General features: G+C 37.8%; 1 protein-coding gene across 5 annotated transcripts in view; it reads left to right on the forward strand.

Annotated features, from left to right (window-relative positions):
• Positions 1-25424, forward strand: part of LOC133277532 (complement C1q tumor necrosis factor-related protein 7) — a 115942-nt gene that overhangs the window by 62161 nt on the left and 28357 nt on the right. For 4 of the 5 annotated variants that reach the window (XR_009746241.1, XM_061469441.1, XM_061469429.1 and 1 more), the window contains 17 exons: positions 409-489; positions 737-821; positions 6233-6321; positions 6713-6814; positions 8341-8436; positions 9233-9409; positions 9585-9735; positions 11090-11226; positions 11921-12052; positions 13777-13986; positions 16030-16136; positions 19027-19167; positions 19582-19738; positions 20634-20869; positions 21782-21959; positions 23685-23841; positions 24941-25088. Coding sequence is in view for 4 of the 5 variants with exons in the window: in XM_061469441.1 (XP_061325425.1) it covers positions 409-489; positions 737-821; positions 6233-6321; positions 6713-6814; positions 8341-8436; positions 9233-9409; positions 9585-9735; positions 11090-11226; positions 11921-12052; positions 13777-13986; positions 16030-16136; positions 19027-19167; positions 19582-19738; positions 20634-20869; positions 21782-21959; positions 23685-23841; positions 24941-25088 (2384 nt within the window). In the remaining variant the exon portion in view is untranslated. Of the gene's footprint in view, positions 1-408; positions 490-736; positions 822-6232; positions 6322-6695; positions 6815-8340; positions 8437-9232; positions 9410-9584; positions 9736-11089; positions 11227-11920; positions 12053-13776; positions 13987-16029; positions 16137-19026; positions 19168-19581; positions 19739-20633; positions 20870-21781; positions 21960-23684; positions 23842-24940; positions 25089-25424 lie in introns of those variants that run through there. The other variant, XM_061469460.1, reaches the window with a different exon arrangement.

A 25424-nucleotide genomic window follows, 5' to 3' on the forward strand; every position in this document is an offset into this window, starting at 1 on the left:
CAGACTGTGCCTGGTGCTATGTCAGTAAGATGTCAGAAACAGAAAATGAACACCTCCCCCCCCCCAATAAACACACACACAAATAAAAACCCCACAAAACAAACACAAAAACCAATCAAGCAACCAAAACACGCCAAAACCCCAAACCAAACCAACAGCTTTGTGGTTTGAAGTAAACTGTCAAGATAAGGCAAGACACTTTAGTGCCTTCAGTAGGCTTTAATCTTGGTGGTAGCAGTGTGCTCTACACAATATCAGAACTGTAGCTTGCTAATGACATCAGTGGAACGTGTATACGTGTGTGTGTGTAAAACTGCTTAAATTGGGTATTTTTATAGACGGGAGATATCTCCGTGGGTCTGGGGCGAAGGCCCGCCTGTGCCCACAGCACAGCTCTCTGTGTGACAGGAGCTGCAGGATGAGGACGCTGCCCAGGCGGACAGGCTGCGGAAGACGCTGACAGCCCGCAGACACAGCAGAAAGCACACGGTGACCCCACTGTCTCCCATCCCGGGCCTCGGGGTCCCCCCTTCTCGGCGCTGCCGGCTGGCAGCCGCGCCTTCCGCGCATGCGTGCCCGGCTCCGGGCTCCTCAACGCACATGCGCAGTCACTGGCTCCCGCGTGGCCCGGAGGGTTGGGGTACCACCAGCGGCCGGAGGTTGCGGGCGTGTTTCTTGTCCTGTCCCAGCTGCCCTCACTGATGCGCCGTCCCTCGGCCTTTCTGCCCCGCTGCAGCTGCCGGAGGCTGTCGGTCCCCCCGGGTCGCGGGAGGAGGAAAAGAACCGCGGCGGCATGGCGGCTGCCCCTGCGGCGCCGCGCGGTGAGTGACTCAAACGGGGGGGGCGGGGCCGGGGCCGGGCCGGGGGCGGGGCGTAGGGTCGCCATGCTCGGCGATGCTCGGTGGGTGCCCGTCTCGGGCAAGGCCCCGGACAAGCGGAAGGTTGACGTGGTGCAGTCGGTGTTACCTGGGCTGGGGGCTCCCGCTTCGAGATCGCTTGCGGTCATGGGCGGGAGAACTGCTATGAGGCCCACGTGAGGGGGGCGTGTGGTTATTCTTGCCCCTGGAGCCTCCTTAATTGTTGCTCGCAGCGTAGAGCAGAGATGGAGGTGTCTGTGTGTCTTGTGCCAAGTCGGCTCCAAGCATCAGGTGTGCAGTTAGAACGCTGCACTCGAAACGTGTTCCTGTGGTATTTAAATGCGGGATGATTACTACATGTTCGTCAATAAAATATACCTTTTTCAGAGGTTTTGGGGTAGATATGTAGTATTTACATATTTGAATGTCATAGAATCAGCTGGATTGGAAAAGACCTTTAAGATCATCAAGTCTAACCATTACCTCAGGGCTGCCAAGACCACCACTAAACCATATCCCTGAGGGCCTCATCTACATGGTTTTTGAACACTTCCAGGGATGGTGATTCCACCGCTTCCCTGGAAAGCCTTTTCCAATGACTGATTACCCTCTCTGAAGAAATTCTTCTGAATATCCAATCTAAACTTCCCCTGGCACAACTTGAGGCTATTTTCTCTTGTCCTGTCACTTTTTACATGGTAGAAGTGACCAACCTCCACCTCACTACAACCTCCCCCAGGTATATCTAGAGAGTGATAAGGTTCTCCCTGTGGCTTCTCCAGACTAAACAACTCCAGTTCCTTCAGCCATTCCTCAACCTCATCTCTTGTGCCTGGAGTGTTAATCATGCTTATGATGGTGCATGGATTTATTGATGGCTATTTTAACTGTTACATGTGAAGTACTCTATTTGCTCACAAAGTAGGAGAGCACAAGAGAGTGGTGATGTAGTGGGAAGCTGTTGGAAGTGAATGTCTAATTGCAGGCTTGGAAAGAATGAATGTTGTTGGTACTTGAAAACTAATCTTATATTTCTTTGGCAGAATCCCTGCAATATTCCTGCATAAATGAGCTAATTGCTAGCAGAGTATTTATAAGTCAATAAAATGAAAATCCATTGAAATATAAACACAGTTTTTTGTCAGTATCAAAGTTTACCAAAATAAAAATGTATTCACTGTCCTTAAAATCATTTTAGTCATTTGCAAAATACGGTATTTGTTACAGACATCTACAATTTAGGGATTTTTCCAGCGCTTTTAAGGACTGTGTACTTTTCTTTTGAATGGTTTTGAGTCTTATTGTGCCAGCTTGTGCTAGAAAGTGATGTGCTGTTGACAGATGGAATCCAAACAGTTTGCACAGTGTTTTGCATGGGGAAATCAAGAGACACCCTCTAGCGATGGTTATTTTCTTTTATAGAAGCTCATTTTCCAAGAATAACCAGAACAGCACAGCGGTACTCTTGAGAAGAAAAAGAGCCTTTATTTCCCTTATGTGATGTTTTATTTTCTTAAGCATTTTGGTTTGTTACTTGTTCTTGTTGCTGCTTCTGAAATCCCTGTAATTCTGCTGTTCATATGATCACATGAAAAGTACTGCTTGTGGTAGTCTGAATAGACTATCATTGCTTTACTTTAATTGTAGTATAATTTATCCATCTGATTTTTTTTAATTGCATCTTAAGTTTTGAGACAGACTGCACCTTGATTTGAAATCTTCATTCATCTATCCAAACCAAAATCATTCTGATGAATATTCAATCTAGATCTTGTTCTCTGTTTTGTCATTAATTCTTGACCTGTTTTTACACATACTGCATTTCTTGTTAGAAAAGACAAAATACAAATAGACTTTTTTATGTTTCATCTCTTAGTGTACTTGCTTATTTCTGTCTGTAGTGTTCCTCTAGGTAGGGAGTTGGCTATGGGATGCTTTCTTTCCTATTTGTGTGTCTCATGCTAGTGCTAGCCACTTTGGGCCTTCCTTTTTTTCTTTTGAAAGTTTCCAAATACAGTGAATGCTTCTTTTTACAAATATAGGTAGTGAATTGTGTAATTTGAAAAGATTAGTGTTCTCCCAAATCTTTTGATGATTCTGAGTAGAATTGGTATTAGTAGGGTTTATCTTAATGTATTTTTCAAATGAGAGTGGACTAAAGTCATGCTAGAAATTAGATTGCACTCTGAGTTTGGTATTGTAGGTAGCCTTTAAATGTTTAAGTTGTATGGTCAGCATACAGTATTTTCTGCTTCCAGTAAAGCCAGAGTAATATTGAATCAGCCATAATGTGATATATATTGTATGACATTACCACTCCTAAGCACTTACCCTTTGCTGCTTTATCTCCTTTTCATGAATTTAATGCCTTACATAAACCTGAAATCACTTTTTACTTAGACCTTGACAAATAATGTTCTTTTGTAAGGACAAAGAACAAATCAGTGTTTGGCTTAAAAAACTGACAAGTAATACGATTCTGTAAGTGGAGATAACTGGAAAAACTTATTTCCCTGCAGTGTTATGTGTAATTTATTATTATATATAACAAATACATATATATTTATTTGGTTTTGTATATTTTTTTTTTAAAGATGTCATGCACCACATAGTGTGGATGCAAAGAGAGCTACGGTTTTCTGCTTGTAAAAGGACCAGTGTTTTTTTGTGTGGAATGCTGAAGCTCCTTCTGGAAATAAAAGCTAGTTATAAGAGTTGAGAAGGAAAAAATAAGATCTGAGGATTCCATGTTTAAGAAGGCATGTAAAGCATTTCTCTTTAAAATGTTAATATTGCATGTCTCAGTCAAAGTTAAAATTTCAGTAAGATCCTGAGAATTTCCAGGTGAACTCCAGGGTCCAGATGAGACTGAAGAGGTCTTTGCAGATGGGAAGGCAGTTGTGTAGCTAGAATCAGTTTTGTTAATGGAGAAATGAATTAGGTCTTTCAAAAAGAAAAACACTTAAGTGATGACTTTTTAAGCTACTAGGTATATGAAACTGTTTTCAGCTGTAAATATTCTGTAGACTTTTACAAAGAGATAACCTGGAGTCTTCTACAGTGGTAGCACAATCCAAGAGAAGGAGATGGATACCTTCTCAAAATACCATGTATTGCCATAATTGTGTTTAATACATAAAACTCCTGGGAGTGTTGCCAGTTGCTTACACATACAGTCTTATTTATATTGTACATTTAACATGTTTTTCATTTGAGTTCATATGAGAGGATGGGTTGTAGGTATATACTTCGTGTTTCTGACTCCAAGAGTAAGTTGTAAACAACTGGATAATTCTCTTTATAGAAAAGACTAATACTTACTGAGTCTACCTGAAGAAATCATAGTCTAAGAGGATTCGATATGTAGAAGATAAGGGGGAAGAATGCCATCGGTCCTTCAAAGGAAAAGGAGGTCCTGATAAGTTTATTTGTCAATGATGTGTTTGCATTCAGTTTTAGTTATGGAATAAAAGCCTGGGCTTTTTGGGAGCAGCAATTCAAAGGGTGCAACAAGCAGTAATCCTCCTTTTCCATAATCTCATGATTACCCAAGTCTGTGTCCAAACATGGTATTTACTATAAAAAAAAAAAAATCTAAATATATGCCAGCAATTTAAAACTGGGAATTGTATGTTTCATGGGATCAGCAGAGAATATTTGATCCTTAAAGCACATAGAGTTTTGATGAGTTCTTGGGGTTGGAGCATGGGTTTTTTGTTTGTTTGAAATCAACTGCAGGGGTACAACTGCAGTGATGGCCACCAAACTTAACACTACTGATCACAACCCTTTGAGCCCAAGAGTTCAGCTGGTTTTCATCCCACCTACTTCTGTAACCCACACTCCCATCAGTTTCTCTGTAAGGGTGCTACAGAAAACAGTGCTAAACAACATGCACTGCTTTCCCTTCATCCACTTACCCAATTATCAAAGAAAGTTGTCTCATTGGTCAGGTAGAAGTTTTTCCCTTCATAAATCAATGCTGATGACTCCCAGTTTTGTCTTTTACTTGACATATGTGGCAGTGCTTTCCAGTATTATTTGCTCCATCACCTTCTTGGGCTCATTGAGGTGATGCTGACCAGCCTGTAGTTCCCCAGATTCCCTTCCTTGAAGACAGGGGTGATGTTTGCTCAGTTTCAGCTCTCAGCAACCTCCCTTGATAATTACCAAAGATAATTGAGAGTGGTCTTGAGGTGACATTGACAAGCTGCCTCAGCAGTCTTGGGAACATCCCATTAAGACCCATAGATTTGCTTATGCCCAGTTGGTTTAAATATGGCCTTACTTGAGCCTTCTTTATTGAGGGTAACTTTGCTGCCTCATGCTTTGCCACTGGTCCCTGGGGCTTGGTGTTCCTGATGGCAGTAAAAAAAGATGAAGAAAGCACTGATTATTTGGATCTTTCCTCTGTCCCTTTCTCACCTTGTCCCCTACTCTAGCAGCCTGTAACCATTTTCCTTAGTCTTGTTTTTGGATCTAAAACACCTGTAATACCCCATCTTGTTGGCCATCACATCCTGTGACAGATTTGAGTGCAGTTGGGCTCTGGCTTTCCTCAGCCCATCCCAGCATAGTTGGAGAGTGTGGTAGTATTCCTTGCATGTCACCTGTTGCTGTTTACATCTCCTACAAGTTTTGGTTTATGTGTGAGTTGAGTTAGTTCATCCATCTATGAGTCTTGTTTGACGCCTGAGTGTGGGGTTAGACTGCTGTTGATCTTGGAGGAGGCAATCTGTTGATTCAGAGCAGTAAGCACATGTAGAGCGGAGAGTAGCTTGTGTGTGAAATGGGAAGTTACATGATGATGCTGTCAGTCATACATGATACAGAGTAAAATGGATCTTATTCCCTTGATTGTAATAGAGCTATAGCATAAAAACACTGCTGGAGAAATTGGTAATTTATCGCTACAACAAAGCAGGTAGCTTTAAGCTGGAAAAAAAAGCAGCAAGTCTGTAAATTCTTTACTGGTAACTGGATCTTTACCTGTGTCACACTTATATGAGGGTTTATGGCAAATCACCTTCAAAATTAGATCTGGACAGCTCTGACAAACAGCTTATACAATGCCAGGTAATTCTTCATACATTTTTAATAGGAAAAAAAAAAAGAAGTGTGTATATGCTTTACTTAAGGTGGTTCATAGTGTATAATGAAAGGTAATCATTACCATTGCAGTTAAAGGCATTAAAGGGATAGTCTTTAAGGTCTGAATTCCAAAAAAAATGTTGCATTCCTTCACATTTTCTCATGTAAGCTCTTTCTGTTGGAACATGGGACTCTGTATGGTATATATGGTTTTATTCTACATAGTTAGAAATTTCTTTCAGAAAATGCCTGATTTAACATGTTACTATGTTTCTCTGTTTCAGAATTGCCACCAGTTCCTTCTACATCGAGGGCAGGCCCTGCAGAGTCTTCTGTTAGGGAACGAATGAGAGAGAAACTAAAAGCAGCAAAGGTGAGAATCCTCCAGAAGTGCTGTTTGGTTGGTTTTAGTCTTATAAGTACTGCACGCTTAATCTTGCTTGCTTCATGCTATGTATTTTTTCCCTAAAGTTTATATTATCGTTGATTTGTAATTCAAATGATATGGTCATTAACAGGTTGCTTTCATGTTTCTTACACTATTTTGAAAGTAACGGGTTTCCTTGTAAGTTTACTGTACAGCTTAATAGGGGGTATTAACATCTAGGTATGTAAAATCACTTAAGCTGATTATACATATTATAAACTGATTAATAGAGTCTGTCCCTAACACAAACTTATATGTCTTTGAGTTTCTGGTAATTACTGTAGGTTTGGTCTTGCTATATTTATGTTGTAACTAAACAGGGTTTTTGTTCGCTTAGTCAAAAGCAGAAATTACTTTATTGCAAGAAGATCCCAGTCCAAGACCAAGGCGTTTAAAAAGCATCAAAGAAAAAAAACCGAAAGTCAGATTGGATAAAGGGGTAAGAAGGTGCATTGTGTCTTGCTATTCTGATAATAAGAAGGTAAATTTGAACATGAAATAAAGACAACACATAGTCTCAAAGAGAGATTTCATCTATTTTAATGGGTTCAAAATTATATAATTGTTTGAACTAGGTAACCGGGAAGGAACCTTTCTGATTATTGTCTTTTAATGTTTAATTTTAACATTATTATTGCCTTTAAAAGTAATAATTTGCTTTCATTATCGTATAGACATTGTGTGAAACCTTTGTCAATTACAGGTTTCTGACTTCTGTTGCTTAAGATGCCTTAAAGTATTTAAAAGTTACTGTAACAGAAAAGACCACTGTATTATAGTTTATATAAATTTACACAGTGAAATTGCTAGAGGCTGGATATTAACTTTATGTCATTGTACTGTATTGTATTTCCTTGTTACTCTTTTATATTTTTTTTTTTTTTTTAGTGTAAGCATGTTCTTTATTACAACCCAGATATTCTTCAGAATTCACAAAGGGATTACTTGCCTATAGAAAATGCATTCCAAAGAATGTGTATGCTCAAGAAATAACAGCATGTAGCAGTAACGTTTTTATCTGGATTTCCAAACAATATGAATTAGCCTGGCTAAATTGCTTGTCTAAGGGAGAATTACCTATTCATGTAGGTTGTGGGGAGGTTTTTGGCAGTGTTTTCTTATAAAAAGTAATTGTTACAGCTTTCAGCTAAGTAGTATTTTATTATGTTTGTATTAGGAAAATGTGGAAGTGATATGCTTATTAAAAGTTGTTTACTAATTTTGTAGAAAGTATATCTGAAACCTCCCCTGTGTTGCTTTTGTTTCCTGCACTTACTTTCTTGAAAAGGTAGAGGAGTGTCATAGAATAGTTAGGGTTGGAAAGGATCTCAAGATCATCTAGTTCCAACCCCCCTCCCATGGAGTTTTAGTAGAGTAGGCTAGCAATAACTGAGAGAGACCAAAACAAATAATGAAGTCTGTATTGAAGCACCCAAGCAATGGATGCCAATGTTTTTGAATACCAAATGTTTTTTTCCTGGTTACAGCAGGGGCTATATGAGAAGCTGGCCTTAGCTCTTTGATTCCCTTCCCCGGTCGGCAGTGTGTGTCAGTAGCACCCTTGCCGTTGCTTGTACAGTCTGTCAGCCTCTCTTCTGTAGATGGGAAAATGTTGCATTTCTCCCCCTTGCGGAGATTAGCATGAGGTTGCTTGTGTTTGGGAGTGCAGAAATAATGATCTTGGCAGCAGCGAAAAAAAAGTAAGCTGACATTTATTTCAGTGAGCCATTTCTTCATACACTACAGTCTATTTCTTGACCCAAAGGAGGAAGGAGTCAAGTAATAATTAGATGTATCCTTTTAAAATAAATACTAAATCAGAATAATTGTTACCACAGGGGTTGTGTTCCTTTTTTTCTTTGTTTTTCTGTGAAAATGCAGTATCTAATCTCTGCATTCAGCTGGTTGTTTTTTTTATGGATCAGTAAATGAATGCTATAACTTGCCTATATATTCTTTATGCAGTCTGATAATGATAAATTTAGAGAGATGCAAGAGGATGAATCCCACTTACCATCAAAGTTTCGTGATACTGTAAAAAAAATTAAGGAGAAGTCAACAGTGAGTACCAATTCCTTCATTTCAATAACTGATACTGATTTGATTTAATTTAAACTTTATATGGCTTCATGATGCTGTTTGAAGCATCAGGCAGAATTCAGTCTTAAGCAGTGGAGAGGGATTTATTTAATTAAAAAAAATCATGAACAGTATATTCCAACAATTGAAATATGTAAAGGGAACCTTCATAAAATGAAGGAATGGCTTTGGGTCATTTGATTTAAAAAGAAAAAATTAAGTGAATCCATTTGGACATAATTACTGGAGATTGGAAACAAAAATGTTTCTTCTGTTTAAATCCTTCTTATTGAATGCCACCAATTGGCAGAGCAATTTACAGATTAGTATATTGATATTTATTAGCCACAAAATGCTATTATTAATTCTAATATTAGAGGATTCATCCTAACACTAAAGGGGCCTGGCTCCTTCAGAGACAAAATAACATTAGCAAAATAACATTAGCAAAATTTAAACTTTGGCATTTTTGATTTGCAAATCATTTATGTGTCAAACAAAAGACTGGTTAAAATGAAACCAAGTACCTTTCTGTAATAAAACATTGCAAGAAATATTTAATGAAATTGGGCTGTAGCACTAGAGTAAGTTTCATGTATCATTTAAAAATTTTGGTCAGCTTCAGCGTTTGGGTGAGTTCTCTCTGAGATAAAACAATTATTATTCTCTGATAAGCATTTATACATGTTGTTATTGCTGTCATTAATTGAAAGATATCTTTATTTGCCCTAAATCTCTTATAAATGTCATATTAAAGTACCTTTGTCTTTTTTCTTAGTACCAGAATGATCTTCCTTCTGCTGAAGAAGCATATAATTTCTTTACCTTCAATTTTGATGCTGAACCACAGAATATGAAAGCTGAAGCCAGGAGAAGGAATGCATTAAATGAAGAAGAGGAGGCAGAAGAAGAATGTGTAGAAACCCAAGAGGGTGAACAAGAGGAAGATGAAATGGTGTGAGCTACAGAATAAATGTTCATATTTTTATTTAGACTTCTTGAATTAATTTTAATAATCTAATACCAAATGGCAACTTTTGTTTCCTTAGAACTTCTAAAGGTATACTTTCTAAAGATCTCCATTTTAAGAAATAGAGAAGCTAACAGAGATGTTTCCACTTAAACTGTAGGATGAAGATGCGCGCCTGGTTAAAGATGATTTATTCATTATAGGGCAGACAGCTGAAGATTTTCTAGTAATGGAACCTCCTGACTGTGAAAACTATTCTGAGCAGCTGAAAAAGGAAAAAGAGTTTCTCTTCATTCCCAGCATGCTAGCAGGTATGAAGATTGTGCTTATCCATTTTGTTCCTGGATTTTACATATCGTGGCACTTTTTGATCTGCTGAAGAATCTTGTATCAGTCTGTCTCTGGCAGCAGAGATTTAATTGCAGTTCTCTGACACTGATCATCCAGTTAAGTCTGAAAAGGTGTGACAAAATGGATTAACTAGGGACATGCACACCTCAGCAGGTCACCAGCTGGTACGCTAGTGAGTGAACTCGGGGCATATCAGTTGATCTGGAGTAATTACCTTAGTGCCATCTGTAGTAATGGATGGCCCCTCTTTCAGGGGGGTTTAGCTGTTACGTTATTTAACATGCAGCAGGTTAATTGGTACACTCATTTAGGCACAAGGGGTGGCTCTGTACATTATAACTGTTCCCTTGGTCGTATCTGCAGTTTTTCGCCATGTGGCAAGTTTGTCAAGAGTCACGTAGGTAACAGATGGATTTTTGTGATTCATGGGGCCCTTTTCTCAAAGTCTGATTTTGTGAATTGGAAATAGTTAACATTGATCATGTCTCTGACCTTTTCTCCTTATTCCCATAGAACTGTAAAGTCCTAAAAATTACTTTAGAATATCATTTGCTATTTAACATTTGAACTGGAAGAAATAGAAATGGGTCTCTGTGGTTTGTACCAGAACGGACTCATCACAGCTTGCAGTGTGATGTAAAAATATTTACTGTGTAACTTGGTTTTTTGTGTCTTGTAAATTCTGACCTTTCCAGTGTGGTCCACTGTGTTCTGTAGGGGATAGCTGTTATTGTAACCCTCAGTGTAATCCCTCCCTGTTTTGAGATTGCTTCTTGAAAAATACTGAGCCCATACACACCAGTGAAATAATCCTGCAGCCAAGCTTTAAAGAATTCCACCTGCTCTTGGGCTAACATGACTTTCATGCATGTTCTGTAGTTTGTGTGATAGTAGCTTAAACGAACTTAATAGTGGTTGAGATTGATCTTGGTTAAAGTTTCACTTTATATGAGAAAGGCTTAGTAATGTTTGTCTAGTCAGTTGTTGCTGCTAAAAGTTTTTTACAGGGTTACACAAGCAACCATTAAAACTCCACTATGTCATTTGAAGTATTTTTTTTGGTGAGGAACTTTTTCATTATCTGCTTAGAAGACTTGTGACAAGTTTATGATAGATTTGAGAATCTATCCTGGTTAAGAAAAGGACCTGTTCTGGTTATATACTTACTTCTATTTTCCTAGTTAGGAAAATATTCCAGACAGCGTGCTTAATATGCATTGCCATTCATTTTCAGAATGGCACAGATTCTTAGAGAATGAATAAACTAGAACTCCAGTTATATTTTACATGCTTTTCTTTCTAATTTCTCATTAGTGCCTGCTTCTGAGAAGATGCCTAGAGACATGCAGCCTAGGTACCTTGAGGATGAAGGTCTTTACATAGGTGAAAGGCCCTTTGTATCACAGTCGAATCAAAATATTGTAGAAAACAGAATACTCAGACAGGAGCAAGTAAGTCATGGATAGCTTCTTAGTTGTCTTTTTTAAAACTATCAGTGCTTTATTTTGTTACAGCTAAGTAGGTCATAGTAATATGGGGCTTTCATCTTTATAATGTTTAGCAGTATCAAAACATCAGGAATTTTTATTTTCATACATTTTTGATTTTTTGTAGGAGTCTATTTTTAGTGTATCCTAATAGTCAGAGCACCAGACTGCATCTTAGAAAACTGATGTCTTCCTGGCCCTGCTCATAGCCTGCTGGGTTGCAAATCACTTCACTTGTCCGTGCCACACTACAATAGGGGCAATTGTAATTTAGTTTTTTTATAAAATGCTGTGAGTGTTAGTGGTAAGTATAAAGACTTACACAAGAGATGGGCACTCTTGTGCTATTTACTAACAAAAGGAAGCAATATGGAATTTTCTTTCTGTTTTTTCCTTTCAAATCTGTAGTACTGAATGTTGAAGGAGAAAAATCAGTACATTTAAAGTTTGAGCAAGCTCTTGATCTTCAGATTTCAAAACTTACCTATAATACATTTGAAGATTTCATTTTGGTGTCTTAGAAGGGTTTTGGTTAATTCAGTCACAAACAGTTCATGAAAAACAGTTGTAGAATAAAAAGTGACCATAAGAAGTACAAATTTGCAAGTTATGCCTATATAAAGTAAGAAACAATATTAAATTACATTTTTATTTGTAGGGGAAAGGGTGGTTTGGTGATGATGGTAAAATCTTAGCATTGCCTAATCCAATTAAACAGTCTTCTACGAGGCCTCCAATATTCTCATTGGAAGAAGGCATTGCACCAGAACTTGAAACAGTGTATGTAAAGGTAAGTATATTTTGTGTACGTGGACACCCAATATCGCAGTTCTTCTGCACAAGCAGCCCTGAGGAGCTTTAGGGTTTTGTGCCAAGAGCCATGAATACTGACTGCTTTTGGGGGTTCCACAACTAGTCTTTTAAATGTTATCTACTTCTGCAAGTATATTCCCCCTGTATTTTTCTGTTAAAATAATGCATGCTAAAGGATGAATTGTTCAGCCAGTAGTACCGGTTAAAACAGTAAAGTGACAGTCCATGACAAACTCCTTCAAGTCTGTGAGTCACTAAGGTCTCTGTGAGGCACCCTTGGATTTTCTCATGCCAAAGTAGGGTAGTTCCTACAGTAGTCTGTCTATAAAGCACCTGTTGTTAGGAGCTGGTAGACAGATCAGGACAGAGGTGCTCTCTGCGGCGTAAGAGAGAAATAATTAAAGTGCATGTACGTGGTGGTTGTTTTAGTGATGAAACTCCTCCAGAATAAGTCTTCATGTGCAGTTTGCTCATGTAGAAAGCAACCAATTTTGAGTTATGTTTCATTGGTTCAGCTCTTGTTTTGATTTGCTTTGTTTTTTTTGTTTTTGTTTTTCTCTCGATCACAGCATGCCTATCCTGGCAAACAGCAGATACAGTATGCAGTCAGTACAAGTCAAAATAAGCTTCAGTTAAAACCATTCACCAAGCTTTAAGCAAGCTTTAATTATTCTACTTGTTAGCACTCTATTATCCATTGGAAAAACTGACTTTTTAAATTAGATTACTGTTTTGGGACACACAAGTGTTTCTGTCTGCTCTTCTTGATAGAGATTTAATGTTGCCCTTTAAGTGATGCTGGTTACAAATACACAAGTTTCAGGATGCATCCATACCACAGATCTACTCAGGTTGTTTCTGCATGCAGGAAGAGTTTGCTGCATAGCTCTTAGTAAAGATAGGTCAAGAGAGCTTATGTGTCAACCAGGACACAAGAACACCATGTTTACCTCAATAGTGACACGTAAATCACCGTTGAAAGTAAATTATTAAGCTTAGAAGTAAGTAAGATTAAGCCTGGGGGCTCCTTTATGGGCAGAAATATAGTTTAAGAATTTCAGAGCTGTCACTTTTATGACAGAGTATGTCATACTAAACATTTTGATGAGGACCTGAATGTGGAAGGATCTGGTGGACTTAAGTGTGTTTTGTGGACATCTTATGAAGGGGCTGCAATGAACACTGCAGAACTAACAACTTCATCATTTGTGATACCAGAATATCTGTGATGAATCTCTTCTGAAGAATTCTAAGAGCAGCAGCAGTCAGACAGGAAGCACTGCTAATGCTTTTCTGATTTCACTAACTTGAGTTCACTGACTGGGCTGTTTATCTTAGAGCTCAGTTCTAGGAGGAAATAAAATGATACTAAGCAAGCAGGTAAAAAGAGAATTAGCAGGCCTTTCTTTTTCCAGTTCAGTGTTATTGTCTTAGTTGTTGAGCAAAACCTGTAATACAGGTGGGTGACTTCTTATTTCAGCCTCATATGGGTTATCACTGTTCTGCTGTGTAAAACACCCATGGTGGCTTTATGCCACACAGTTGTCAATAAAGCAAAGAGGTTACCACAGAAGTGTTTACAGTTTAAGAGTCAGTAGTTAGATGCAGGAAGTGCTAAATGGGTCATTTTCTGTCATAGAATCTCTTTGTAAAATTGGTTTGTCGGGGTTTGTAAATCCATTTCTTCTTTTTTTCATTCAGGCAGTAAAAATGACAGCTGCCAATCAGTATCTTGTTGGACCTGGAGATTTTCAGGGCCCGTTTCAATTGGATATTGATATTTCTGGACTGATATTCACCCACCATCCCTGTTTCAGCCGTGAGCATGTGTTGGCAGCTAAATTGGCTCAGTTATATGACCAGTATTTAGCAAGAAAACAGAAGAATCTTACCAAACTTCTCACAGACAAGGTATTTCTGTTCCATTGTCATAACTGATTAAGATAATGATGTGACAGTTTAAGCTAAAAGCTGGATTTTTTTCTTTGGAGTAGAGTGATAAAATCATATGTAATAACTAGGGTTCTGTCAGAAGATAAAAACAGAAGTATTTTGCCTAGGTTGCTGTGTGTTTAGTGCAGAACTGCATTTTTTTAAGGTTATGAATTTCTTTTTGATCTTCTAATTAAAATGAGCTCTATGCAGGTTCTGAGGTAAAGGGAGTATAATGGTTAGAATACAGTAACATGAGTATTCCTTAGAGTATCCAAAATGTTTTCCAGTGAATGACAGTTAAGATTTCACATAAGATAATTCTTTAGAAATGTGAGGTAAATACTGTGATACAATATAGTTCTGTGTAGTAGGGCTGGTATGTTAAAAAATTACTTTGATCATTAAGTACATATAAATTCAGTTTTCTGTAAATTCAAGGTGGTGATGATTTTCTACCTTAAAGGAGTATTATAAGGAAAAAAAACAATCATTGCATGCAAGTTATATTAGTGTAATGAGGGTCAGTAGCTGCTGTACAGATACTTCTGAAGTTTGGTATAAAGCATTAGATATAGTTCTGATGATGGACAAATATTTCATGCAGTGTCTCAGAATAATTCTTTGGTGTACTTTAGTCTGTCATTACTTCTGAAGGGTTGTCTTTAGTTTAACATGAAACAGTGAAAGAGGATATTTGGCTTCTCTGTGCCTGCATCACAAGAATCTATGTGTCAAAGGGACTTTCTGAGTGTTTCCACAGTACATTGTCAGTATTGTGGGCAACTACATAATGTATTTTTCGTAAAAGGATTTTAACAATAAGGTATTTTAGCTTCCGTTCTGTTACTGACAGGTGGTTTTAAAACTTGTCTCCTCTAAGAGTCTTGTCACCTCTCTAGTCTAACTAGGTGTCCATCCTTAATGACCAGATTGTTGCAGCCAGGTAGTTCTTAAGCCCTTCTTCCCTCTTCCCCTCCTTTCCCACCATGCCCCAGTGGACCTCTCCTTATCCACTTCTGATTCTTGCTCTTTCTTTGTATCTTAAAATACATTACCTTTCAATCCTCATTTTGGCAGGGTAAAGAAACTTCACTTCCTGTCTCCATTTATAAAACATGCTCTCTGTGCCCCAGATGGCACTAGCAGCTTTCCATGTGCTCAGTTACTCTTTCTTTCAAAATTTCTTTCAATTTCTTTTTTATACCAGTGAGTTTCATTTTGTAGTTGCCCTTACATGTTTTCAGCTGTATGTTTCCTGCTCTCCAGTTATCTCTCCAGTTTGATAGATTTGTTTCAAAAATCTTTGCTCCTTTATTTCCCACTGCTGTTCCTTATTTTCTCTTCTTCCAGCCAGTCCTCTACATTCTCATTCTCTAGTCTTCACAGCCATGTATATTTTTGCATTCTCCTAAACTAGGTGTCTATCCTCCATGTAATCATCTGATGCCTATTTTCAAACCTTAGTTGAAGGGGTGGCCTCTTGTCTCGACAGTATGGCTTCAAAAGTCCATTTGAACTGTACCATTGTTTCCAGTTCTGTCTCATCCTTGGACCTTCTCCCAGTTGTTGCATGCAGTATTTTGTATTTAAGTGCTTTGTTGCAAGGTACCCAGCTTCTTTAATACAATCATCAAACCCCAATCCGCTCATTTTTGTTGTTTATTGATTTTGCTAGGGTTACCTCTAGCGGCTCTTCCTAGTCCTCGTAAAAGGTGGATTTTTATGGGGATTTTTTTACCCCTTAAATTCCTGAGCTTTCAGAATAATCCCCCGATGGTCTTTTCTCATTGTTTAGATCTGTCACAGTGATGAAGTCAGTATCTCCCTCATACATTCAAGGTTCCTAATTAGAATTTCATCTTGAAGAATCAGCACCTCACAGACATGGCAAAACCCTGTGAATATGGAATCAAGACAAGTCAGAGGTTTTGGTTATGTAATAACTAGCTCTTTCATGTCAAGATGCATTGCACTGTATGCCTTATAAATGTCAAACTATCTGTTATTTGTGTGTTTAAGCTGCATGTTTTGAGGAATGCGGTGCTATCTGGCATAGATAGTGGTGATGCTGGTGTTCCTAGACCTGTGGCACAGCAGAGCATACCTGAATACAAAATTGAGATCAGGTAGGTATGGATCATTAAATCACTGTTTTTTAAAACTGCATTCCTTTTTTTGTTTTCCATGGTAGTATAAAATATGATTCATGGCAGACCTTTAAATTCTGCTGTAAATTGCTCTAGAACATTTTCAGGGCTTAAGAGTTCTTACTGATTGGTTAAGTAAGAAAAATTGTAAAGAAAATACAGTTTAGGCTGAAATATTGATTCAGAAAGTCTAATCTGATTGCCTTTTATTAATTATGTAGCAACTATTTACTGGTGTGTTTTGCACAATTAAAATTCAGCTGAGCTTTCAATAGATACCAGTGGGATGCACGAAGCTCTCACAACAATGCAGGTGGCATAATTTTCTGAACAGACAAAAACCTGAGTCTTTTTCCTTTGTCACACTCATTACATAAGTGTTCTTGATTCACTTCCCATTCTTAGGTATTTTGGCCATATTTTTGCCAATGGGTTGATATACATAAAATGGTAGAATTTTGTTTTACAAAATTAGTTATTTTTCTTGGACAGTAAATGTGTAGCAAAAATATACAGTTCTTGGCTTGGCAGTCAAAGTTAGTATTATTTTTGACAGATGGACAGTGGTGAACTGTAAGTGTAAGCAGTATGCTCAAAATTAAATTATTTTGGAGATCTGTGCTGAACATCCTTTGAACTTGTAGATAATTAATAAAAATCTATCGGCTTTTCACAATCTGAAAGTAGGCAGTAATATATTAAAGAAACAGAAGCTTAGATTATGTCATGGGTTACACGATAATGCAGTATTTTAAGAAATCTTTAATAACAGTTCTGCTTTCAGCCTTGAAATTTACATTTGCTTACACTTACTCATCCAGTCACTGCTCTTAGTTTGGGAATTGGTTCTTCAGATTTTCATCCTTCAAGCGCGCTGTCTTGTAATGCATTAGTATTTGTACAGGACATAGAGAATTTATAACATACGATTTTATACTGAAGGACAAAGTCTTCCGTCCATTGAAAAGGGAGTAGTTTTTATTAGTATTTTCTTAACACATCTGCTAGAGGAGTAGGAGCAGGAGGTGTGCAGTTACCACATGGTACTTTGGAGACAGGGTCTCTCACCAGGAAAAATATGAGAATAGTAATGAGAAGGTTCACCGTGGAAATGAGATTCTTGGATTTTGGCACCAACTCTGGGACTTGCTTGATGGTTGATCTTAATTAGATAAAATATTCCTTCTGAGTTTCTTAAGTGTTTTTCTAGACCGTGAATGATTTAGTTTAGTGTCACATTATAATGAATTGGGAGAGCCTCAGTTGAAATCAGTGAGATCAGAGTTGTGTAAGTAATGTGAGATGAGTTTGGCTGGGATTATTCTAGGGCTTTTCATATCTGTAATTCTTTCTGGCTCCAGCTCTGTTGTTGGAAGCTGTTACACATACGAAGCTCAGATGATTTCAGGAATTTTTACTGTCATGATGCTTAATACTAATTTGGACTGCATATGTTGGTAAAAACATCTGACCTGCCTTGTCTTTCTTTTAACACTGCATTTCCCTGATGGTCAATGTAGTACACTCATGAGAAATTACAGATGTGAAGAGTGTAGCATGGAAAATCATCTAATTGCTTCCTCCACCCTCCAACAACATAAGTGATATGTACTGTTTGCTGTCTGACGATCAGAGTTGTAGTTTTCCATTGGTTTGAGGAAGAAATGTCATCTGAATACAGAAGATATTTGCAGATTAGCAATTTCAGTCCTCCTGACCTTGTTTGTGGAAGAGGAAGCCAGCGTATGCTGTGGATTGCAGGTTTCAAGGCTCTTCTGGCTGATGTGTTTTAGCAGGGGTGATACTCTACTGAAAGGTCCTGCTTCCAAATTGTGTACATTAAATAAGTGTTATTACTGATCTGTATGATCCTCGTGTCTTTAAGCTTCATCTTCTAGCTTCATCTGGTAGATGAAGAAAAGGTTGTTAAGCCGCGTGGATAAGTAACACTCAGACTGCTAGCTGATGAATTGGAGGAGTATCCCTTTCTGGAAAGTCTGTATTTCTTCTTTATTTATTGTGTTTACTAAATTTGTTTATGCTTTTAAATAATGTAAGATGTATTTCTTTTTTCAGCTCTAACTCACCCTCTCTGTCTTCCACATTCTCTGAATATTACAAACAGTAATGTGTTACATCTTCTATTGTTTTGGGTTTTTTTTAAATCACGTTCTTTTTATTAGGCATGTTTAGCTACCAAGATGGTACTGGAAACTGGTACTGGAAACAGTCTGTGCTTGTGCTGCATGGACATTTGCATGGGAACTGTGTTATGGTCATTAAAAGTGTTAATGAATAGCTCTTTTACAAACAGATGAGAGGCTGAAAATGTGAAATACCAATTCTGAGTAAAAAAAAAAGCCTTGTTAATTTTGTTAAGAATCTTGTAGGGCTGTCAGAGGACTTAAATTACTTTATAGTTTGCTGCATTACTTCATCTCTGCAAGCCCGTTTTACTGGAGCTAGAGGCATGTTAAGTTTAAAACATATTTTGTAATGTACAATGTAATAAGCATTACTTCATAGCAGCAGTGTAGGTTTCTTGGGCTGTTGTTTACATGAATTGACGTTAAAATGTTTTTAATGATGTACAGCTGTAGTAAGCATTTCAGAAAACTTTGGGATCTCTGGAGAATGAGCTGTAATTGAAGTCAGATTGTCCAAAATGCAAGAGACTGGAGTACAGAAGGAAATCAAATCCTGCCATCTTCAAGCTTGGGTTTTACGCTCTTTGGATTTAAACCACTGCAGCCATCAGTCAAATTGAAACCCGCATCACTTGGCTTTTGCTGTTGCACGTTTTCACTCTGTTGTTCCACTGAGTTATAAAATTCTGATTGATTTTGTGCATATGTATGTATGTTTCTAGACAAACCAGAAGACTTCGTGATGCTGAACAAGAAAAAGACAGAATGTTGCTTAAGTCCATTATAAAAGTTTGGAAACAAATTAAATCCCTCCGTGACTTTCAGAAGTTTACTAACACACCCATGAAACTTTGCTTGAGGAAGTATGTTTTGATAATGCTTTTTTATACTTCATTTGCCCGCAGCAGAGTCTTAGTAAGATTAGTTGATTTGGGACCTTAAAATTCTGGTATGAAGGGTGCAGAAGTAAGAATTTGATTAGTGTCTAGCACTGGTTGAGCCTGCCACTATTCTTGTTGAGTTTGTGGAGGAAGGAAGGCTAAAATAACAAGTAATTACTGTAACAGAAAGGAATTTCTACAGGCTAATGGTATGATATCCATTCTGGATAGTGACTGCTGTCAGCTTTTAGACTGTCTATGCTGGTATTTTTAAATAGAACACACTTTTGATCTAACAAAATTAATTCATGGAGAAGTAGACTTATGATACATATTACAGACTTAATTGTAGCCCTTATGTTAATTTATGCAACATGTTGATAACTTGTTTTGAAGGGAACAGGTTGATCAGAGATTAGATGAAGAAGCATATGAAGCAGAAATTCAAGCTGAGATAAATGAATTGCTAGAAGAATACATGGAAGAATATGAAAAGAAAATGGAGGAGTATAAAACTGAGCTAAAAGAGTGGAAATTGTGGAAGAAAACACAGGTCTGTTTAAATCATTCAGTTTTACAAGAAACATTAAAACTTGCTAAATGTGTGAAAAAAATTGTCCTTATGAAAATTTGTTCTTCTAATACAGAAGAGTCAATTTCAGGGTAGTTATGCATAAATTTTCTGATGTATTTGGACACATTCTGTCTACTTAGAATTTGTTAGTAAATTAATTGTGAATTAATTAAAATTAAAACCAAGTTTTTTTGAGCACTGTCTCCTGCTACTGATTTTCAGCACTTCAGCAGTTCTTTAAATTTAATAGTTTTGCTGCATTCCCATTAAATTCATGCCTTTGTAAACAAAAACATGGATGAATTTTGTGTGCATGGTGAAGCAAAGTGACTATGTGATGTTTCTAGTGAACAAGCAGTTGATGTTATCTCATGTAAATTTCAGTTTTGGAATATCCCAAAACTGAATTGTTTAATGCTAAGCTACAAAGCTTGTGCACTGGAGTTTGTGGCACATGTGCATTCACTTCAGCAGTGTGTATGCAGACAATGTGTCTTGAAGAGTTCTGTCTGCTGGTTGAATAACCCTTCTTCAGTCCTGACAGAATACATATGGTAACGGAGGCTAAATAAGAAGTCGGCTGCTAGCCAGAACGTTCAAGAAACATGTTTATTTTGTAAGTTGGTTGAGAAGGTTAAATAAATGTTTTGTTTGAAGCACATTATATGTTGAAACATATGAATGGAATGCAGTGCTGGATTCTGAATCTGAAGTAGTACTGTAGTGTAAGAGAAATGTCATTTTTGTGTGTTGTGATTTTAAAATTACACAGTCATTTCTCACACATTTATCACTTGTGAATCAAGAGAACAAGGGAAAAAAACTGTAGCGATTGAAACAAGTTCAGGAAGAACATTGTTATTTTTATATGCAGAAATCCAAAAAGAAAAAGAAGAAAAAAGGCATTAATGAAGAGGAAGAATCAGATGAAGATTGTGATCTTGGTGAGGAACGTGTAAAACCCATCCCACCTAAAATGGCCAATAGTCTGGACATTGAACAGCAGGTTAGAGAAAAAGCTGACAACTGCAGAAGGAAACCTGGAGAGCCTGCTCTAATCCCTGAGCTGGTGCTGTCGGGAAACGTAACTCCAACCGAGCTGTGTCCTCGGTAAGATTGATGGTGACCTGCAGATTATTTTCTTTGTGACTTTTCTGGTGTTATTTATTAACTGATGGATTGTACAACTTCAGAAGCATGTGCTCACCGCTTTCTTTAGCCTAGTGATAAAACTGCTCTCTGAAGTTGATACAACTTAGTTTGTTTTCAAGTCACATATAACCTTGTATATAGTGGCTTGGAGAATGTATGTCTGCCCGTTCCCATTGAACCTTCTGATGTTCCTTGAACATCTGCATGGAACAGTGGTGTGTGTATATAAGGAAGATCTTTTCAGAGTAGAGTCTAGGTCACTTTTGGGAGTACCACACTCACTAGCTAGTCCTTTACACCAGTTCTCTGCTACAGTCAACAAAGGGAAAGTAAGGAAATAATGTAGTAAACCAGAGATTTCAGTGTGGATAAAATAAATAGATTTACTTGTTTGTGTTGATTTCTGCATTTACACACACAATTTAACATAGATTTAGTAGATTTTACTCTTTGCAAAAACTCCTTTGTTTTGTATTTATTCAGCAGATAACCTCATCAAGGAATATTGCTTGACTCTTTCATTCCCAGCAGCTAAAAACTTAAATCTTAATTTGATATCATTCGTTGTGTTTTGGAGGAAAGGAGTAAAAGGAAATCTTGTTTCCCTACATAACTCCTTTTATATGGAGGTGGCTTTAGTGGATCTGAAATGTGACCTGTTAATTTTTAAATCATATTGTATTCATGAGAAGATAAAGCAACTGTTAAATAATAGTTTTAAAGTCATTCCTGACTAGTGACATTTTTAGAATACCATTTTAATTTAGGCAACTTCTGTTTACTCTTGCAGAATCAGATTCTCATTAAACATAACCAAGGAATAAAAAAGTTATTAAAAATTATATGACAGCTTGTTTGACATATTTACAGAGCTGAAGTTTTGCGACGAGAAGATGTGAAGAAACGCTCAGCTTTTATAAAAGTCCTTTTCAACTCCAAAGAAGTATCAAGGACCGTTACCCGACCAATAAGTTCAGATTTCAGAGTTCACTTTGGACAGATTTTCAATTTACAAATATTCAATTGGCCAGAGAGTTTGCAACTGCAGGTAGATAATGGTTTATCATAGAAACTTTTAAAAAGATAATATGAAATGTAATTACTCTTATAATGCTTGTCTTTTGCTCTATGGTAGTGTTGTAAAGACTGAAAAACCCTTTGTAAATCATCAGTCTTGTATCCCTTCCTTGTTTCTCCAATCACAAACTTTTAACTTTTTTGCTACATTTTTGATGCTTGTTCTTTATACGTACATTTATATGTATGTGTGTGTGTATGCACGCATGTTATATATGAAGTGACTATGGGCAGCATGGGGAAAAGGAAGTAATTGGGACATATGGTTAAATGTGTTACAGAAGCAGCCTCTTAGTTTTAGAAGAACTGATACAAGTTGCAGGTGAACTTGCCAAAATGGCCTTCTTAAGACATTATTGTCCACACAGCAAAATCATCATAACGTTTGCTGGAGGTGTATAATTAAAAAAAAAAAAAATCATTGCTAGTAATGTCCATAACTGCACTTGACTTGGTCAGCAGTGCATTTAAGTCAAACCACTACCACCTCTATTCCAAGCAAGAATTAATGAATGAGTCACATGAATTTTCAGGGCCAATACAGTATATTTTTCAGAGGAATATGGTCAGGATTCTACTTCTCCTGTTAAGTAACTTATTGCTGGTAGTTCAGAGGAGGGTGTATACCCCTTGGCTGCTCAATTTATGTAATGCACAGATTGAAAGGGAAAAGAATCATAGAATCATAGAATAGTTAGGGTTGGAAAGGACCTTAAAGATCATCAAGTTCCAACTGCCCTGCCATGGGCAGGGACACCTTGCACTAAACCATCTCGCCCAAGGCTTCGTCCAACCTGGCCTTGAATGCTGCCAGGGATGGAGCATTCACAACCTCCCTGGGCAACCCATTCCAGTGCCTCACCACCCTAACAGGAAAGAATTTCCTCTTTATACCCAATCTAAACTTCCCCTGTTTGAGTTTTAACCTGTTACCCCTCGTCCTGTCACTACAGTCCCTAATGAAGAGTCCCTCCCCAGCACCCCTATAGGCCCCCTTCAGATACTGGAAGGCTGCTATGAGGTCTCCACGCAGCCTTCTCTTCTCCAGGCTGAACAGCCCCAACCGCTGATCATCCTCGTGGCCCTCCTGTGGACTTGTTCCAACAGTTCCATGTCCTTTTTATGTTGAGGACACCAGAACTGCACACAATACTCCAGGTGAGGTCTCACGAGAGCAGAGTAGAGGGGCAGGATCACCTCCTTTGACCTGCTGGTCAAACATCTGAATGGAGAAATCATTAATGTCACTCTGAGCCTGCAACTGGCCAGAGAAGAGGAAAGCATCCTGCAATACTGCCAGAACAGGCGCTGTGTACCTTATAATCTGCCTTTCATGATAAGGGAGAATTAGTGAGGCAGAATCCCTTTGGCATCTTTACCTGGTGCCAATGACTGTCACAAGCAGTTACTTATTGTACAGTGGTGTTCTTTATAAGCCTGGAGTTTGTTATATTGTTTTATGATGCTTTATAAAGGTGAGCAGAATATACTTCTAAGAAGAATTCAGATCAAGTTAGCTGCTGGTAGCTGAAATATCTGCTAATTGGGGAATTCAGAAGGTAAATTAATACAGTTTTCTTAATTATTTCATGCTTAAGTAATAGTAAAATCATTTGTTCAGATATTCTGCAGTATGTTTTCAACTTCTCATGAGTACCTCTGGTTTTATTATGTCTGTCCCCGTGTTTTTTTCTAGATATATGAAACAACGGGTATGAGCAGTACCACCTTGTTGGCTGAAGTGTTCATACCTGTTCCTGAGACTACAATTCTGACAGGCAGTGCTCCTATAGAAGAAATTGAGTTCAGCAGCAGTCAGCGTGTGATGTTGGACCATGAAGGAGTTGGGAGTGGTAGGGTCTCTTAGTCTTTCTCAGTTCAGTGTTTCTTATTTCACTGAAACCATGTAGCAATAACAGGCTGGTGTAAGTTTCAGAGTAAATTCTGCTAAGAGTGGGGTTTTTTTAAGTACTTAAATAGTCAGGCCTCTGACACTGCAGAGCAAGCACGTGATGTTAATCGGTATAGCTCCAGTGATGTTAATGTTTTATACCACTGAAGGACTGGCTATAAAAATGTATATGCAGAGTAAATTTCTGTCTTTGTGTTTGCCTTGTTGAAATCCTGCAACACATTTTATCCCTGGGACATTGGAAAGATAAAACAAGGGAGAGAGAGGAAAACTGGAATCAGGAATAATACATAGTAGCATATGGAACTTTCAAGTTTATATGGGCTTGAACAGCATTATGAGATGACTGACTTGCATAAGTTTGCCATGTATGAAATGCAGATAGAGCAGAATAATAAATAAACAATGTGGAGGAAAGAAATGTGGTAAAAAAATCATTCAAACAGATATGTTTGTGTCACTGGCCGTGATGACTGTACATGCAGTCACAAAGCTTTAGGACTGAATTTTTAGTCATGCCTTATTCTCTTGACTCTGAATTTCTGTTCCGTTAATAGCAGTATGCTGAACTGGGAAACTACCAGAAATATTAGGCCGTGTCTGTGAAGCAGAAAAAAAAGCTTTTGACGTAGTTTTCAGGGATTAGCCTTTCCTTCCAACCCAAATGGAAAGCCTTTCTGTGGAAGACTCCGTGGAACAGACTCCTTCACTCTTTATGTAGAGCAGAATCAAGTTATTTGACATTTCTCCATTTATATAAAGACAAAGCTTATTTCACAGAAGTGTTGAATAACTGGTTGGATGGGACCTCAAGGATGATCTGATCCAACCTTTCTTGGCCATGACCTAGCTGGCTCAGTGCCCTGTCCAGCCAAATCTTAAAAGCGTCCAACGCTGGGGAGTCCACCACTTCCTTGGGGAGATTACTCTGATTGTTCTCATTGACTACTTATTTTAAGGATGCATTTTTTTAAAAATGTTCAGACATTGTGTTTGAATGCATAAATGTACTACTTTGGGTTTTTTTTGTCCCTTGATAGGTGTATCCTTTTCATTTGAAGCTGATGGTAGCAACAGGATGACTTTAATGACCTCTGGGAAAGTATCTAATAGTGTCTCTTGGGCGGTTGGAGAAAAAGGAATCCCCCTAGTTCCTCCAGTGTCTCAGCAAAACACAGGCATTTCAAGGTAATATGATAGGAATTTTCAGTGATTCAGGGGAAACTGATTATATTACTATTTAAAAAAAACCAAAGCTTTCATAAACAAGGATTATCATAATCTTTTTTCCTTAAGTATAGATATTTTACTTTGCGCTGTAACTCCCTGCAGATGTCTTAGGGTACACAGTTTTGGTAAACAGGTTTTAATTAGAAATTTAATCTTTCAGTATGTTAATTATCAACAATATTAAAGTTAAACTCAAGCTGATTAATACACTTTTATGATTTTCTAATAGAAAATGTCTGTACTGGCAAGGAAATTTCCTGTAATTTTGCTCAGAACAGAAGCTCCAGCTTTTTC

Source organism: Pezoporus flaviventris, unplaced genomic scaffold, assembly GCF_033815535.1.
Source record: "Pezoporus flaviventris isolate CSIRO_AGI_PZ_B2104156 unplaced genomic scaffold, CSIRO_AGI_Pfla_v1 ptg000002l, whole genome shotgun sequence".
NCBI lineage: Eukaryota > Metazoa > Chordata > Aves > Psittaciformes > Psittacidae > Pezoporus > Pezoporus flaviventris.